Genomic DNA, 18,787 nt, shown 5'->3' with positions numbered 1-18,787 from the left:
ACATCAATGGGGACAGTTGAAAATGTGTGCCCCGACCGCGACTCGAACCCAGGATCTCCGGCTTACACGGCAGACGCTCTATCCATCTGAGCCCTCGAGGGCACAGAGGATAGGACGACTGCAGGTATTTATCTCTTGCACGCTCTCCGTGAGACCCACATTCCCACCTCAATGTCCACACACTACATTCGTACTGCCCCTGCTCATTACACTCATTACTCGCAGCAAACAATCTTACCGAGTCCCTTAAGATTTCGGGCAATGCTTGTGCATCCAACACAGAAGAAGAAGATCAATGGCCGGTTAGCCTTAACTATATGAAGATGGTATCTGTTGTTTCAGACATGTCCTAAACAACAGCCACCCAGAGTGGCCAAGCGGTTCTAGGCGCTACAGTCTGGAACCGCGCGACCGCTGCGGCCGCAGATTCGAATCCTGCCTCGGGCATGAATGTGTGTGATGTCCTTGGGTTAGTTAGGTTTAAGTAGTTCTAAGTTCTAGGGGACTGATGACCTCAGATGTTAAGTCCCATAGTGCTCAGAGCCATTTTTTTGTCCTAATGAATAGATATCATCTTCATCTAGGTCGAGCTTTGGCCTGCACGCAGCCCCCATATCAGGCTCACGCGCGTTTTGGCACTCTCTTTCCGGTCCCGTCTTATCGGATGTAATATAGTGTGACTGCGCAGGTGACGATGAGTGAGGTTGCGAAAGAATGAGTGTAATTGTGTAGGATTTATCTCTCCTCATTTAATGACTTTTGTAGCTATTTTAACAAGATTGATTCCTACTAATTTCAGTATGGGCGTTTATAGCCTCGCCATTGAAAACCGCAGATCACAGACACACGGTCCGCGGCTCGAGGTCTTGCGGTAGCGTTCTCGCTTCCCGCTGACGGGGTCCCGCGTTCGATTCCCGGCGGGGTCAGGGATTTTCTCTGCCTCGAGATGACAGGGTGTTGTGTGTATTTCATCATCATTTCATCCTCATTCACTTGCAAGTCGCCGTAGTGGCATTAAAGAACTTGTGGAGCGGCAGCCGAACTGCCCCGCGAGGGGTCTCCCGGCCACCAATGCCATCCGCTCATTATTATTATTATTACAGACACACACGTATATTGTTGAGTAAGAGCCTGCAGATGTTCAGTGGCACGAGCCCCGTGCAGCCTTAAACTGACCCTAGAAATGATAGTAGCCTAGGGGACTGATGACCTCAGATTTTCAGTCCCATAGCGCTCAGAGCCATTTGAGCTATTTGATACGAGGTGCATTCAAGTTCTAAGGCCTCCGATTTTCTTTTTCTAATTAACTACTCTCCCGAAATCGATGAAACTGGCGTTACGTCTCGACGTAATCGCCCTGCAGACGTACACATTTTTCACAACGCTGACGCCATGATTCCATGGCAGCGGCGAAGGCTTCTTTAGGAGTCTGTTTTGACCACTGGAAAATCTCTGAGGCAATAGCAGCACGGCTGGTGAATGTGCGGCCACGGAGAGTGTCTTTCATTGTTGGAAAAAGCGAAAAGTCACTAGGAGCCAGGTCAGGTGAGTAGGGAGCATGAGGAATCACTTCAAAGTTGTTATCACGAAGAAACCGTTGCGTAACGTTAGCTCGATGTGCGGGTGCGTTGTCTTGGTGAAACAGCACACGCGCAGCCCTTCCCGGACGTTTTTGTTGCAGTGCAGGAAGGAATTTGTTCTTCAAAACATTTTCATAGGATGCACCTGTTACCGTAGTGCCCTTTGGAACGCAATGGGTAAGGATTACGGCCTCGCTGTCCCAGAACATGGACACCATCATTTTTTCAGCACTGGCGGTTACCCGAAATTTTTTTGGTGGCGGTGAATCTGTGTGCTTCCATTGAGCTGACTGGCGCTTTGTTTCTGGATTGAAAAATGGCATCCACGTCTCATCCATTGTCACAACCGACGAAAAGAAAGTCCCATTCGTGCTGTCGTTGCGCGTCAACATTGCTTGGCAACATGCCACACGGGCAGCCGTGTGGTCGTCCATCAGCATTCGTGGCACCCACCTGGATGACACTTTTCGCATTTTCAGGTCATCATGCAGGATTGTGTGCACAGAACCCACAGAAATGCCAACTCTGGAGGCGATCTGTTCAACAGTCATTCGGCGATCCCCCAAAACAATTCTCTCCACTTTCTCGATCACGTCGTCAGACCGGCTTGTGCGAGCCCGAGGTTGTTTCGGTTTGTTGTCACACGATGTTCTGCCTCCATTAAACTGTCGCACCCACGAACGCACTTTCGACACATCCATAACTCCATCACCACATGTCTCCTTCAACTGTCGATGAATTTCAATTGGTTTCACACCACGCAAATTCAGAAAACGAATGATTGCACGCGGTTCAAGTAAGGAAAACGTCGCCATTTTAAGTATTTAAAACAGTTCTCATTCTCGCCACTGGCGGTAAAATTCCATCTGCCGTACGGTGCTGCTATCTCTGGGACGTATTGACAATGAACGCGGCCTCATTTTAAAACAATGCGCATGTTTCTATCTCTTTCCAGTCTGGAGAAAAAAAAATCGGAGGCCTTAGAACTTGAATGCACCTCTTAGTAGCCACAGAAGCTCCACCAGACTCGCATTCTAGCCTGATTCACGTAGATGTAGATATCGATGTAAATGACCGTGATGCTTTCGTCTCGGGCCAAGGACAGTGAACAAGAGCACGTTGCTATTGCAGGTGCAGGATGGAAAGGCGGGCGAGGAGAGCTCCAGCGAAGAGGAGGAGTCTGAGACGGAGGAGACCGAGTCGGAGAGCAGCGAGGAGGAAGAGGACGCAAAGCAGAAGGCGGTGCGGCGCCGGCCCTCGCAGACGGTGTTCGTGACGGTGGTGTCGCGCGGCACGTCGCCCACGCCGCCCTCGGCCTCGCCGTCGCCCTTCCTGCGCAGCCGGCGCGCCGAGCTGGCCCGCGTGCTCGAGCGCACCGTGGCGCGCCCCAGCGCCGCCGCCCGGCCACGAACCCAGGACTGCGGCGTGCAGTCCGACCGCGGCGACGACACATCGCGCACCTCGCGCTTCGCCGGCGCCTCGCGGCCCTCACCCTGGACCTCCTACCTGGACAGGTACTGCCTGATGCCTGCTACCTGCTGCCTAGCCCTGTGCAGGAAGTAGTGGCATGTCTACCAACAGACGGGCGAGGGACACGAGGGAGGGGGAGGCTGAAAAGCTCCAGAACGAATAGATTTAGGGTTCTGTCAGAACACATTTATTCAATACATCCCCTCCCTCCACCTCTGCCCGCCCCCTCCCCCACATACACATACTCAATGATGCACTTGTTGCATCACTGTTCCAGCATTTCTATGCCATTCAAGTAGAAATCATGGTCAGATATACAACAATCAGATTGTCTCAGTAACTCATTGTCATCTAAATGACAACGTTTAGCTGTTTCTTCAGGTTAGGAAACAAACAGATGGTAGTCTCTAGGGACCAGGGGTGATCAGTAACTGAGATGATCGATCATTTGGAAACACAGAGCCTTCAATTTTGCAGACACGCCTTGGAATATATTGACAGGTGCATCGTTACGAAACAGAACGGGCGAGGACGTGCCCGGTGGACAGAGGCCTCATATCAAATTGCGGAGCCAGTATTTGGTTGGAAGTGGTGATTAAGGGGGAACGACAATGTGACGAACGAAAATATTGTTCAAATTCAGGATTTCGTTTTTCCGTACTTGAATGTACTAGACAAACGGGGTTTGCTGCAATGAATATAGCGTACATTGACGTTTTAATTGGTATTTTTTGATATAAAATATTAACATCTTCACTGCGTAATTGGAATTTTCCTGAGGCAGCTCTGAAAGGAGGTAGATCGACACTTGTCGCTATAACTACTTCTATGGTTATCTGAAACATGAAATTAACGTATCACACTGATCCTTACAGATGCGATTTCAGTTCATCGTAGAAATTTGCAAAAAAAAAAAATTGATAAATTACAGATATTTGAAAAAATGGAGCCAACTTTCTGGTCAAAAAATACTAAATATCAACCAAAAAATCGGCTACAATGAATTGAGGAGAATTCAAATTGCTTCAAGGGAGATGAAAAACCAGTCATATCGGATGAAAATTGTTGCGTCATCGACGACAACCATGCCGAAAAACTTGGTTTTGAGAAAAACGCGTTTAAAGTTTGACAGTTATTTATCATACAAAAAAGGGGACAAAGCTTCAAACTTACGGGATATCGTCGATGCTCGGCCTATAATAACTATCGCCCCGAAATAGTGGATGGCTGTTATCTGCTACTTTGACCTGATAAGCCCTCATTTTCGTTCTCAACGCCCTTTTCGTCGCTTAGCGCATCGACGCTGGAGTCTCTATCTTCACAGAATCGGTGCATTTTACAGCAATTTTGACTTGACGGGCATTTGCCACGTACAGTAATGCAATTTGGCCTACGTCGAATAGACGTACGGCCAAATTTGAAGCAATATTGGCAATTTCGCTTCAACTGGATGTTATTTCGGGAACGTATCTCCAGTTAAGACCGTTGAAACTTTCATTCACATTTTGAGTGAAACAGCCCAAACAACGCTAGAGCAAATCAGGTTCACTGAAAACCTTAAATATCTCACGCAAGTAACGAAGGGAGCGTGAGTGCGGAACCATTTCTCTAACGCCAAGGCATGCCGTGCACGCTCGGCTTCAAACGCTTACAGAATCGTTATTTTTTGGCAAGTATTTTGGGGTATAATTCTACAGTTTATAAACATTCTAATTTCGTAATAAAAAAATTTCGAGTTTTTTTCGGCCGTCGTCATGTCGTTCCCCCTTAATGGAAATTGCATCATTCGCGAGTTTTAATTGAACACCGTAAATTCCATTTACTTTCATGGAACTTACGATGTGGTACGACCGTTCATCAATTATATTCGAATAGTATTCCTATTTACACTACCCAATCGGAAGTATTCGGACACCCCTAATTAATGAGGAACTGACTAGTTTATATCACGAGAAACGGACGCGCCATTTTGAAAGGAGGAGGGAAGTATAGCGTCGGCAGTAGAGAAGCAGTAATAGCAGATTTCTTCGGTCAGGAAAGCTCAGAGACTTCAAACATGGACTAGGCACTCCATGTCACCTGAATAACACATCCGTTAGGGAAATTTCAAGTCTTCTAAAACTGGCCAACTCGCTACTGGTGATTTGGATGTAAAATGGAAACGCGGACAACCACAGTTAAATCAAGACCAGGCAGATCTTGTGTGCTGACGAACAGAGACCGGCGAGCGCTGGAGTGGTTGTAAAAAATAGCACGAAATCAGGGAAGGGCATCAGGGTACCGAATCGCTACCAGCAGTTCAGCTAGCACAGTTCATAGGCAGTTATAAAAAACGGGTTACAATGGTCGAGGAGTTCTTCATAAGCCACACATTTGTGTAGTTAGTGCTAACTCACGCTTGAGGTGGATTGAAGAGCGACGCCACTGCACAGTGGATGACTGGAAAAGAGTAATTTGAAGTGATGAATCACGCAGTACCCAGTGGCAGTTTGACGAAAGGGTTTGGTTGGCGAATTGCTCGAGATTGTTACCTGTCGTCATGCTTAGTGCCAACAGTGAAGTACGGAGAAGTCATGTCACGGTGTGGTGGTGTTTTCCGTGGTTAGGATGTGGTTCCATTATTGCGCTTAAGAAAACACTAAATGCGATAGGATACGTACAAATGTCACATAATTATGTACTTTGTACAATAGGGGAACAGTTCTGGGACAGCCGGCCGCGGTGGTCGTGCGGTTCTAGGCGCTCCAGTTCGGAGCCGCGCTGCTGCTACGGTCGCAGGTTCGAATCCTGCCTCGGGCATGGATGTGTGTGATGTCCTTAGGTTAGTTAGGTTTAATTAGTTCTAAGTTCAAGGGGACTGATGACCACAGCAGTTGAGTCCCATAGTGCTCAGAGCCATGTGAACCATTTGAAGTTCTGGGACAATGATTGTTTGTGTCAGCATCGCAATGTCCAGCAAAATATGTAAAGATTATAACTTGCAGAATTTACATGTCTAAAGTGTATGTCAAAAAATATTTCAGCAGCACATACCATGATTATGTCAAGTGTTCGCCTTTTACATATTTTAGGCATGAAAATAACTTTGTGCCACTTGACATAAACATACTGTTGCCGACACATTTTTCACACGTATTTTAGGTGTGGAAATTACACCATTTACATATTTTTTACGTGTACCGCAGGCTGTCCAGGTGCTATGAACATGACACTAATTTGCGCTGAAGCTTACGTGTTTCTGATAGATAGCACAAGACATTTGTAAAACACAGAAATTCCTCTATGAGTGTATGTGTATGTTTTACCGATGAAACTTACGAGTTTGACAAGAATTGTGCCTTACACCAAGAGAGAGAGAGAGAGAGAGAGAGAGAGAGTATCTGTGTGGCAGAGAGAGAGAGAGGAGAGAGAGAGAGAGAGAAGAGAGAGATATATATGACTTTGCTGAATAGTGCCAATTTACATCATTCAGGTGAAGCTTAAATATTTTTCGACGTGAATATTTTGTACTAGTGGTGATACTTTTTTCAAATAGTTCAAATGGCTCTAAGCACTATGGGACTTAACATCTGTGGTCATCAGCCCCCTAGACTTAGAACTACTTAAACCCTACCAACCCAAGGACACCACACACACCCATGCCCGAGGCAGAATTCAAACCTGCGACCGTAGCAGCAGCGCGGTTCCAGACTCAAGCGTCTAGAACCGCTCGACCACAGCGGCTGGCCATACGTTTTTCAACATGGCGCCATTTTACGCAATTCAGATGAAGCTTATTTTTTAAAAATAATACTAGTCGTGATTCAACGCATTATACACATCTTGAGTGCCTGTTTAGTCAGTATCGATGTGACGTTGTAGAAAAGGATGCAAAGCTAGTAATGTAATGTATATGACGTCATTTACAATGGGTGATGGCATAATTGATAAGCGATATGTGGCTTGTGACATTAGAGGTATCGCACAGTTCAACTGCGAAATGGCCGCTATCTTGCATTATGAAAGTTGTATCGCACAGTTCAATACTACGTTTAACTGTAAAGTGAGACAAAGTGGACTTCGCTGTGTGGTATTCCTGAAATGGACTGGCCTGCCCATTGTCCCAACGGAACGCAATGGAACGTCTTTAGGATGAATTAGCGTGTTGCTTTCGCTCCAGATTCCAGTGTCCTACATTATAGCTTCTCTGGTTTCAACTCTTCAGGAAAAATGGGCTACCTTTCCTCCACTGACTAACAGACATCTCATTGAAAGTGTCACCAGCAGAGTTCAGGTCATCATAAAGGTGAAGGATGCACACATACTACATTAAAGTCCACTAATATGTGTCTGGATTCTTCTCATCAGAAAATGAAGATTTGGGTGCAGCTGGGCTGATGCAGACAGCTTTCGAAATTCTTAGCTTTCTGCACCAATGTTAAGGGTACAAGAATGGACTTGGTTGCACCACCTCAGCAGTCGAAAGTATGAAACTTCCTTACGTCTCGTCCTCGGTGAGTTCATGGCACTAAGCGAAGTCGTACTCGCTGCTGCGGCTGGAATGCACAAGGCACGTTATGCGACGTTCCGCTCCCACTTTGGAAATTTGGAAATTTCTCGTAAGGTATTATGGGACTAAACTGCTTACGCACTACTTAATCTAACTTAAATTACCTTACACTAAGGACAACACACATACCCATGCCCGAGGGAGGACTCGAACCTCCAACGGGGGGACCCGCACGGACCGTGCCCGCTCCCACGTTTTACTGGAAGGCGTTTATTGATGCACCCATGTCAGTTAACTGTACTATTACTGTTTAGAGGAGGGTCACCAGCCTCGCTTTGACCCTTTCAGAAACATTCCGACATTTGAACAGTAAACTGGAAAACGTACGTGACAGATAGTCCATTTGGTGGCCAGTAACTTCCACTAATAGTCTCCAGGAAGACGAACAGGAGTACCGATCAAAAATAATTTAGTAAGAGACACATCACAGTCAAATTCCATGAAAACAAATAACATTTATTTGATCTAGTTAGAATTCGACAAATTCGCCTATTTATGAAACGCCACTTCTACCTAGCTTGTGCTCCGCAATCTGGCATTCGGTCTCTGCCTAGTAAGTACAAGCATGCCTCCTAAGCCGCAATGCTCTCCTAGAAGCTGGAGAAGATAAATCAGAATGATCACACTGGTGATTTTTTTAAGATCTGTGTGCTGAAATAATACGTTTATGAATGACGAAGTATCACTCGCTTCTAACTTGATACGTACATCATCTTTGCTTGAGAGTAGCAAGATTGTGATATCGAGAACTCCGCTGGCAGACCTTTCATTTAGTCACCTTAGGAACATTCTCATGGTCATTTTCTGCTGCCTGTAATAGCACTCCTTTGTAAACTTTATTTCCTATAAGCGTTGGACAACACTTGTTTACACGCGAAAGCCATTAACGTCTAAGTTAGCATAATAGACTTCGACCATAAATCACTTAGACATATTACAGAAAGTTCAACCCGCTCTCTCCAGGCTGGACAAAGCCTCCTCCCTTTTCCACTGGATACAGAAAACTGGGATTGGTGCCCACAATGCCCAACAAAACGATCCGTGGATATAACCAGTACTGATACGTTGCAAGTACCGTTACTAAACATCGTCTCAGGCAGGAGAAGTTTTCTAGGGTTCTTTACATTCTTGAAATAGTGTTACACACCTGGTGTTTCAGAGTTTTGCATCAAACGTCTAGGGGGCATAGATCATATGAACAACTTTTGTTAGAGACAAAACGTTTGCTGACGCTTTCTGGAGATGCTAGGCGTCCTTTCATATTGGTTATGCCCCTACGGGGGCAGCAGGGCGTAGGCACACTGCTGTATGAGTAAACAATGTGTGTTGCATATAATTCAGTCATATGCTCCGCGTCAAAGGGTCTGAGCTGAGCAAAATTACAGTTCCAGGTTCCCTTGTAAAATATTATTTTCCTCCACTTAGAGGCACTCATTCTTACAGTATTCGTGTCGAAAAACACTCGATTTATTGGCATAGGTGGTACGCAGCACACCGATTTACTAAATTCTGCTCATTCGGTCGGGTAGACCGTTTCGCCGGGTGCAAGTCTTTCAATTTGATGCCACTTCGGCGACTTGCGCGTCGATGGGGATGAAATGATGATGATTAGGACAACACAACACCCAGTCCCTGTGCAGAGAAAATCTCCGACCCACCCAGGAATCGAACCTGGGCCCTTAGGATTGACATTCTGTCGCGCTGACCACTCAGCTACCGGGGGCAGAGTGCTCATTCGCTGAAATCTCGTCTTCCTACGGCTGGTGCCTACTACCGTCAAGACATTTGATGCAAACGCTTTTTGAAACAATCTGCACACTGCAGTAATAAGTAACAATCACAAAATGTCAACAAATAATGAGATTGCCCTATGTACGTCACCCTGGGGATTTTAAATGCCATGGAACTCGTGATGAGGGTGCAGTATGTATGCTGTGCGACAGGCACTTGAACTCCAGCTACTCGTATAAGAAACTATTCATGCACACTGTGCCAATGATGTTCGTCATCACGCTAGTCGTGTAAAAAATTGTCAAATGAGCTGTACCACAGGTACTAGTCCTCACGCTTGCATCTAATAAGCTGTGCCACGTTTGCTGTGGTGCAGCTACTCGTGCTCACGCTACTCGTGTAATAAGCTACGCAATGCACGCTGTGTCGCGGGTACTCGTCCTCGCACTACTCATGTAAAAATCTGCGCCATGTACACTATACTGCAGGTACGTCCTCACGCCGCTCAGGTAATAAGCTACGCCATGCATGCTGCAGGAACTCGTCCTCCTGATATGTAATAAACTGTGACATGTATGCTGTGGCGTCGGTACTAGTCCTCCCTCTACTTATGTACACTACTGGCCATTAAAATTGCTACACCACGAACATGACGTGCTACAGACGCGAAATTTAACCGACAGGAAGAAGATGCTGTGATATGCAAATGATTAGCTTTTCAGAACATTCACATAAAGTTGGCGCCGGTGGCGACACCTACAACGTGCTGACATGAGAAAAGTTTCCAACCGATTTCTCATACACAAACAGCAGTTGACCGACGTTGCCTGCTGAAACGTTGTTGTGATGCCTCGGAGGAGAAATGCGTACCATCTCGTTTCCGACTTTGATAAAAGTCGGATTGTAGCCTATCGCGATTGCGGTTTATCGTATCGCGACATTGCTGCTCGCGTTGGTCGAGATCCAATGGCTGTTAGCAGAATATGGAATCCGTGGGTACAGGAGGGTAATACGGAACGCCGTGCTGGATCCCAAAGGCCTCGTATCACTAGCAGTTGAGATGACAGGCATCTTATCCGCACGGCTGTAATGGATCGTGCAGCCACGTCTCGATGCCTGAGTTATAAGATGGGGAAGTTTGCAAGACAACAACCATCTGCAAGAACTGTTCGACGACGTTTGCAGCAGCATGGACTATGAGCTCGGAGACCATGGCTGCGGTTACCCTCGACGCTGCATCACAGACAGGAGCGCCTGCGATGGTGTACTCAACGAATGTCAAAATGTCATTTTTTCGGATGAATCCAGGTTCTGTTTACAGCATCATAATGGTCGCATCCGTGTTTGCGACATCGCGGTGAACACACATTGGAAGCCTGTATTCGTCATCGCCATACTGTCGTATCACCCGGCGTGATGGTATGGGGTGCCATTGGTTACACGTCTCGGTCACCTCTTGTTCGCATTGATGGCGCTTTGAACAGTGGACGTTACATATCAGATGTGTTACGACCCGTGGCTCTACCCTTCATTCGATCCCTGCGGAACCCTACATTTCAGCAGGATAATGCACGACCGCATTTGTAGGTCCTGTACGGGCCTTTCTGGATACAGAAAATGTTCGACTGCTGCCCTGGCCAGCACACTCTCCAGATCTCTCACCAATTGAAAACGTCTGGTCAATGGTGGCCAAGCAACTGGCTCGTCACAATACGTCAGTCACTGCTCTTGATCAACTGTGGTATCGTGTTGAAGCTGCATGGGCAGCTGTACCTGTACACGCCATCCAATCTCCGTTTGCCTCAATGCCCTGGCGTATCAAGAGCGTTATTACGGCCAGAGGTGGTTGTTCTGGGTACTGATTTCTCAGGATGTGTGCACCCAAATTGCATGAAAATGTAATCACATGTTAGTTCTAGTATAATATATTTGTCCAATGAATACCCGTTTATCAGCGGCATTTCTTCTTGGTGTAGCAATTTTAACGGCCAGTAGTGTACTTAGCCGTGCCATGCGAACTGTGCAACAGGCATTTGTCCTCATGCTACTCATGTAATAAACTGTGCGATGCGTTCTGTGCTGCAGGTGCTCATCCTCGCACTTTTCATGTAAAAATGTATGCAGTGCATAGTGTACTGCAGGTACTCGTTCTCACGTCAGTCGTGTAATAAGCTGTGCCATGCATGCTATGCCACAGGTACTCATCCTCGCACTGCTCAAGTAAAAATCTGTCCCATGCACACTGTACTGCAGGAACGCACCCTCGCTCTGTACATCTTATAAGCTGTGCCACGCATGCCGTGTTGCAGTTACTCATCCTCATGCTACTCGTGTAATAAGCTGTGCACTGCGCGCTATGCCGCAGGTACTCTTCCTCGCGTTACTCGTCGGGCAGTGGCTCCTCCCGCGTGGGCGGCTACTCGCTGGCGTCATCCTCCCCACGGACGTCGGCCTCCCCATCTTCGGACAGCCTGGCGTCCAACGCGACCAGCGCTGCCAAGTCGCCGAGCGCGCCATCGGTTTCCGGTGACGCTGCACAAGACTCGACCAAGGACAAGGACAAGGACAAGGATAAGGCCGCTGCCCCCTCGAGCGCCAGCGCACCCAGCACGCCATCCGCCGAGGCGCCCTCCAAGGGCGTGACGCGGGCCATCTCGTTCAAGAGCCTGCCCAGGACCAGGGCCTCCCCGGACTCCAAGGACGAGAGCGCCACGTCCAGCCCCAGCGGCAGCGCCACCGCCAGCGCCGCCGAGGCGGGGAAGCCGCCCGCGCTCAGCCGCGCCGCCTCCTCCAGGAACGTCTCCTCCATCATAGGTCAGTCCCATACGTTTCCTATGATGATTATCTGAGAAACCTGGCACTGTCCATGTCAGAATTACTGCCGTGGGAGGAGACTTGAGTACCATTCTAGATGTGAGATGTGTGCAGACATGTAGCTCATTAAGGATGTTATGAATGCAGCTATCCTCTTAGTAAGATAGTTTGGCCGCAGTGCGCGACAGTGGATGAGTGTGGTGGGCGAAAATCCGCGAAATATGGAGCAATAAATACTCCTACGTAAAGCTAAATAATACACACATCAAAAAAAGGTTTTGCATCACCTCGGTTCCGAGAGTTCCGGAACCTGTACAGAAAATTGGCATAGTGATCAACATAAACATCATTTCGGCCCTTTTTATTGCTTATGAAAACCACACATTGCATGTTGTACCACCATACAGCGAGACCGTAAGAGGTGGTGGTCCAGATTGCTGTGCACACTGGTACCTCTGATACGCAGTAGCACCTCCTCTTGCATTGCTGCATGCCTCTATTCGTCGTGGCATACTACCCACAACTTCATGAAGGCGCTGTTGGTCCAGATTGTCCCACTCCTCAACGGCGATTCGGCGTAGATCCCTCACAGTGGTTGGTGGGTCCCGTCGTCCATAAACAGCGCTTTCCAATCTATCCCAGCCATTTTCGACAGGGTTCATGTCTGGAGAACATGCTGGCCACTATAGTCGCGCGATGTCGTTATCCTGAAGGAAGTCATTCACAAGATGTGCCCGATGGGGCGCGAATTGTCGTCCATGAAGACAAATTCCTCCCCAATATGCTGCCGATATGGTTGCACTATCGGTCGGAGGATGGTATTCACATATCGTACAGCCGTTATGCCACCTTCCATGACCACCAGCCACGTACGTCGGCCCCACATAATGCCACCCCAAAACAGCAGGGAACCACCACCTTGCTGCACTAGCTGAACAGCGTGTCTAAGGCGTTCAGCCTGATCGGGTTGCCTCCAAACACGTCTCCGACGATTGTCTGGTTGAAGACATATGCGACACTCATCGGTGAAGAGGACGTGTTGCCAATCCTGAGCGGTCCATTCGGAATGTTGTTGGGCCCATCTGTACTGCGCTGCATAGTATCGTGGTTGCAAATATGGACCTCACCATGGACGTCGCGAGTGAAGTTGCGCATCATGCAGCCTATTGCGCACAGTTTGAGTGGTAACACGATGTCCTGTGGCTGCACGAAAAGTATTATTCAACATGGTGGCGTTGCTGTCAGCGTTCCTCTGAGCCACAATCCGTAGGTAGCGGTCATCCACTACAGTAGTAGCCCTTGGGCGGCCTGAGCCAGGCATGTCATCGACAGTTCCTGTCCCTGTGTATCTCTTCCATGTCCGATCAACATCCCTTTGGTTCACTCTGAAACGCCTGGACACTTCCCTTGTTGAGAGCCCTTCCTGGCACAAAGTAACAATGCGGACGCGATCGAACCGCGGCATTGACCGTCTAGCCATGGTTGAACTACAGACAACACGAGCCGTGTACCTCCTTCCTGGTGGAATGACTGGAACTGATAGGCTGTCGGACGCCCTCCGTCTAATAGGTGCTGCTCATGAATGGTTGTTTACATCTTTGGGCGGGCTTAGTGACATTGCTGAACAGTCAAAGGAACTGTGTCTGTGATACAATATCCACAGTCGACGTCTATCTTCAGAAGTTCTGGGAACCGGGGTGATGCAAAACTTTTTTTGATATGCGTGCATGACGTATGAAATTTACCGTATATGTTAAAATGTTTTCATTTTTTCATTCACGATGCAATGTAATGGTGACAGAATCCCCAACGTGTTACACCAATGCTGTGGAGGATGGAAGTGGGTAATTGTGTTTAGCAGATATCTCAATACAATGCGCGATGTGGAACACTTAGCTCTCTTAGAAAAATCTATCTTCTCTAAGATTTTTGAACTTTTCTGTGTTAGTGAATATACTTGCTTGTACAATGCTCACCTACTCCAACCACACTGGCGTTAAAATTACGTTACAGAGACATATTTAACCGCCGGTAACACCATAAGGCCAATATTACGACGTGGTCAATGTGCAAAAGAAGAATAGGTGAAGTGACTGACGAAAACGCGCTAGTTACAAGAAGGATTACACTCGCGAAGAATAAGCGAAATGTTTGTCCGAAATCACTGTAGTGTGCCGCTCAATTATTCATTTGTTAGTTACAAGTGTTTTTATCTTAGAGTCTATCTGGATATTTATCTTTGTGTCCCTGTCGATCTTCGGTAAAGTGTGATTGACAAAAACCCGCTGAGATATTAAAAACTGATCTGTTTAATATTACGCATTGTTATTAAAGTCTGAATGACGAATCCGCACAAGCATGGCATTATGTCGGCCGAATGAAACAAAAAACGCATTTTCACGTGCACGGTTAAGTTCGTAAGTCACAGAGTACATAACTCCTCCTAAGAGTATTTGTTGTGCCATATGTCGCGTATTTTTGCACGCCACATTTGCCCACTACCACGCATCGCCACCAAATTCCCCTGTCAACAGCATAACACCAAGGGCTATCTACCACCAACCTCAAGAATGGGTGGCAGTGCGTGGCCATGGAGAAAAGTTTGTCAGTACGTACACACACAGAACTTTTATATATAGATATAGATTTAATATGTCAACGGTAGTTTAGACGCATATCAAAAAATTCACATTAGCGCTTTCGGCAAATAGTTGCCGTTTTCAGGTGTGCTTAATCCATAAAAGGCTGCACAGACAAACAAATGTAGTTGCGAACTTTGAATATCATAAATATACATTTCGTCATATGATAAAAAAACTGAAATTTTAGTAAAGTCCTGCTTTTTATGGATGACAGGGAAAGCTGGGGAGACGCGGGGAGGAGGGGGAAAAACTTTTTTTACGTTAGTTAATTAGCTTCATGTTCTGTGAATCATATGGCACGATCAGTCGTAATGATATGAGACAAGTCACTTTACATTCATATCGCAAATTAATTTGAAAATATGGTTACATGCTAAATATTTCTAAACTCTTTTTTTAAAGTACAGATGTGAGTTAGTAATTTCTACCAACCACCGTTTACACAAACCTATAAGAGAAATTCTTCTCCGTAATAGGGATAGTTGTCAAGGAGAAACTTTTTCAGTTTCATCCAAATGCTACTCAGCTACATATAAGTCGTTTTATATCACTGGATGGGTGATCAAAAAAATTTTATGCAGCATTTTGCACCCGTTTTTGTGCTAAATACAACCTGATTGTGGAGTAATGAATGTCATTTCTTCTTCTTGCATTGTAATTACGTACATCATCGTCATTGTAGTATTAAGAAAACAGTCTTAATCTCGTTTTTTTATTTATTTAGTGCCGACCATATGTTCGCCCTGAAGATGGCCCCTTCGATGGGCTGAAACCGGTCGGCACTAAATAAATAAAAAACGCGATTAAGACTGTTTTCTTAATACTAAGTTAATTTATATAATCGCTGTTAATCCAAAACCATGTTGTCCAATCATCGTTATTTTTGAACTGCAGTGGATTATTTACAAGAAACTTCGTGAGGAACTAAATATACTGTGAAGCAGTAGTCAGAACGCTCAGCTCTTTAAATAGATGTCTACAAGGCTATCGTGGGTGAGCATCACATATTATTCTTAAAGCACGTTTTTGAGCAATGAAGAACACCATCCCATATGACATTACTGAATACAAATATGCAAAATACGTCAGGTTACTGATTTGTCTCTCCGCAGATTTGAAATGATTCTAAGTGCAAATGTGCTTTTCCCGGTCTAAATTCTCATCAATATGGACTCATGAGAATTTTTAAGTTTCCACCCTTTGTATTATTTCCTCGCCTTGTATTACACTTATCGTTGGTGTAGTATCCCTAGATGTGCAGAACTGAATATGCCGCATTTTCTTAAAATTGATGGTGAGACCGATCACAGAAAACCATTCAGAGTCACTTTTAAGAATATTGTTTACCATTTCTTCTGTTCCTGCATATATACTTGGATTGATTGTAATAGTAATGTAATCTCGAAATGCTTTTTGTATATTAGATAGAAGATCTTTTACATACATGAGGAACAACTGCGGACCTAAGATTGAGTCTTGGGGAACCCCATATGTGATTTCTCCCCAATCAGAATTACGTCTGCGGACCATATTGGCTGAATTACTAAATTCAAGTGGGAGAATAACAGCGTACTCTGCGATTACTTATGTTTTCTGTGGCCTATCAAGTTAAGGTAGTATTTTAAACACCAGTACCAAGAACGCAAATTAATGTTAAAAAAATTTAAAAGACAAATTTTAGAGGTAATATGAAAAATTAAAAACATATGCACACGCCAACAACTGTCGTATCTTAAAATCAGACAAAATCTATGGACTTTGCATGCCAAATTTTTCATTTAAAGCCAAGATTCTAAAATGTGTACTCACAAAAACACGTATACGTATATTATAACTGATTAACAGACCCTTCATGGAAGAAAATAATCATGCAAAACTGATTACTACAAGAAATTACAAATCTTGTACCTATGATAAAACGAGCAGAAAGAAATATCATTGAAAACTGTTAAAATGAAATTATAATAAAAGACAAAGTTATTAGGACAGTAGTGCTCCAAACATTTTAAGTCACCAGATTTCAAATACTCAAGTCATGTCGTGTTTGAGCAGACATTCGAGCGTTTAGGATTTCGCCATCTTCTCCATCAGGTGCTTCCGACTCTTAATAGTATGGCTTATTGTTTGTAGCCTGACGTCACCTGGGAGGAGATTCTAACAGGGGTAGTGGAAAGAGGAGAGAGTGCAGCGCCTCTACCTGCTCCCACTTATCCTCCTAACGCCAAGTTAGCTATTTATAGATGCCGCAACAGAGGTCTACCCAACGTGTCAACTTTCCTGGTAATGGTGATACATGGGCTTCTGCCTCCGCCATTGTATATTTCTCGTAGTTATTGTGAGAATAAGATCAGACAGCTTAGGATGCATACAGAAGCGTACGTACAGTAAATTTTCCTCCAGTCAGTGTGCAACAGCTACCTGTTTCCTGACCAAGTACTTTTAGTTTTTATTCATTTAGACTCTTATCTGCCCATTTAACTTTATCGTGCTCCAGTAGCACATTTCACTTCGACCAGTTTCTCTATATTTATTATGGTCCACTTTTCACTTCTATAAATGTTGTGCTCCAAACGTATATATCCAGGAACTTCTTCCCCATCTCCATATCAATTATAAATGATGTTCGTAGAGCTCTTTCAATGAAGAAGGCTTCCTTCGTCTGGGCCAATCTGCTTTCGATAACTCCCTTGCTGGGACCATTTTGTGTAATCTTGCTTCCTAGATAGGAGAACACCTGCAGTTCTGTAGCTGGTGTGTTGTTCCCAGTTTCGATGTTAAGCTGTTCTGGTTGTTCAGGAGACATTCCATCTCCAAAAACGCCTCGTCGTGATTCTGGAAGTTCCTGCTACACAATGTTTTCTTCATCTGGGAAAAGAGGGAGAAGTCAGTGGGTGTCGAATCAGGAGTTCACGGGGTGGAAGAGGCAAAATTTGGTAGTCCAAAGAAGCAGCATGTGTCCTCTGCGGAATGAACTGAGGCGTTATCATGCAGCAACCCTCACCCCCACCCCCTCCCTCTTTCGCATCTTCCCACCGACGCATCTTCTTGACTACCTAATGTAACCTCGTCAGGAGATTTCGATATGCTTTTGTCATGGTTCACCACTTAAAAACATATTCTATACTACCACACCAGTGTGGTCCTATGAACACTCGGCATCTCCTTGCCCAACAATGCTTGGGTCTTCATCTCTTTCGGCGGAGGATCAATGCACGTGTTTTCATTGCTTGTTTGTCTGCTTTGTCTCGGGATGACAGTACAGCGTACTGCACTCATCCATTGGTGATACAGTAGCTAAAGAAGTCATTTGGGTTGGTCTGACACAGATGCCACATTTTCCCTGCTTCCTCACTTTGGCAGACTTTTTAGATTAGTGTGAGAATGAAACCCAGTGGGCGGTGACGTTTATCGTGTTCAAAAGATCGTACAACTTGTCGAAAACCGATCCATGGTTTATTTCACTTTTTCTATATTACCTCGACCGTGATTGTCTTCGTGCAGTAGGACTTGAGATTCTTTTGTCGTTGCCGGTTCTTCACAGAAAGATGTTTTGCTACTTATCTGAGCAGCACGGCCGGTTTAAGGCCTAAGCTACACAAGCCGCCGCTGAGAAGGGCTCCAGCGGTGCCGCAAATGAAAGGCTTCTGTACAGGACAGGTGTTTGTATACAGTCGGTATCAAACTTAGTAACGAAGACTGACTTCAAGCTTCGTAACGAAAATTAACACGGGTGAAGGTGTACGAGGGAACAGAAGTGGATGCGGAGGGGGCGGGGGGGGGGGGGGGGGGTTATAAGTCGCTTAGATAGAAAAGTGTTTACGAACCGGCCTTGTTGACCACACTCGAATCATCTACGCCAGTTAGGATGGTACACTGTTGACCTACATTTCCACCAACTCAGCATGGATTGTTGCACCGTTGTTCTTCTTTAAATGCAGAAAACGGATTACCGGACAACACTCCATTTTATAAATAGGCTACGCCATTTGGTTTTGGCTCTT

At 45.7% G+C, this 18,787-nt stretch overlaps 1 protein-coding gene across 1 annotated transcript in view; it reads left to right on the top strand.

The window, feature by feature from the left end:
• Positions 1-18,787, top strand: part of LOC124613646 (mucin-5AC-like) — a 253,948-nt gene that overhangs the window by 216,821 nt on the left and 18,340 nt on the right. Inside the window, exons 6-7 of the mRNA XM_047142361.1 lie at positions 2,712-3,094; positions 11,696-12,144. Of these exons, the coding sequence (XP_046998317.1) occupies positions 2,712-3,094; positions 11,696-12,144 (832 nt within the window). The remainder of the gene's footprint in view (positions 1-2,711; positions 3,095-11,695; positions 12,145-18,787) is intronic.

Source organism: Schistocerca americana, chromosome 4 (genome assembly GCF_021461395.2).
Source record: "Schistocerca americana isolate TAMUIC-IGC-003095 chromosome 4, iqSchAmer2.1, whole genome shotgun sequence".
Taxonomy (NCBI): Eukaryota; Metazoa; Arthropoda; class Insecta; order Orthoptera; family Acrididae; genus Schistocerca; species Schistocerca americana.
Note: the sequence above shows the minus strand (reverse complement) of the source record. Positions and strands in the feature narration are given on the sequence as shown.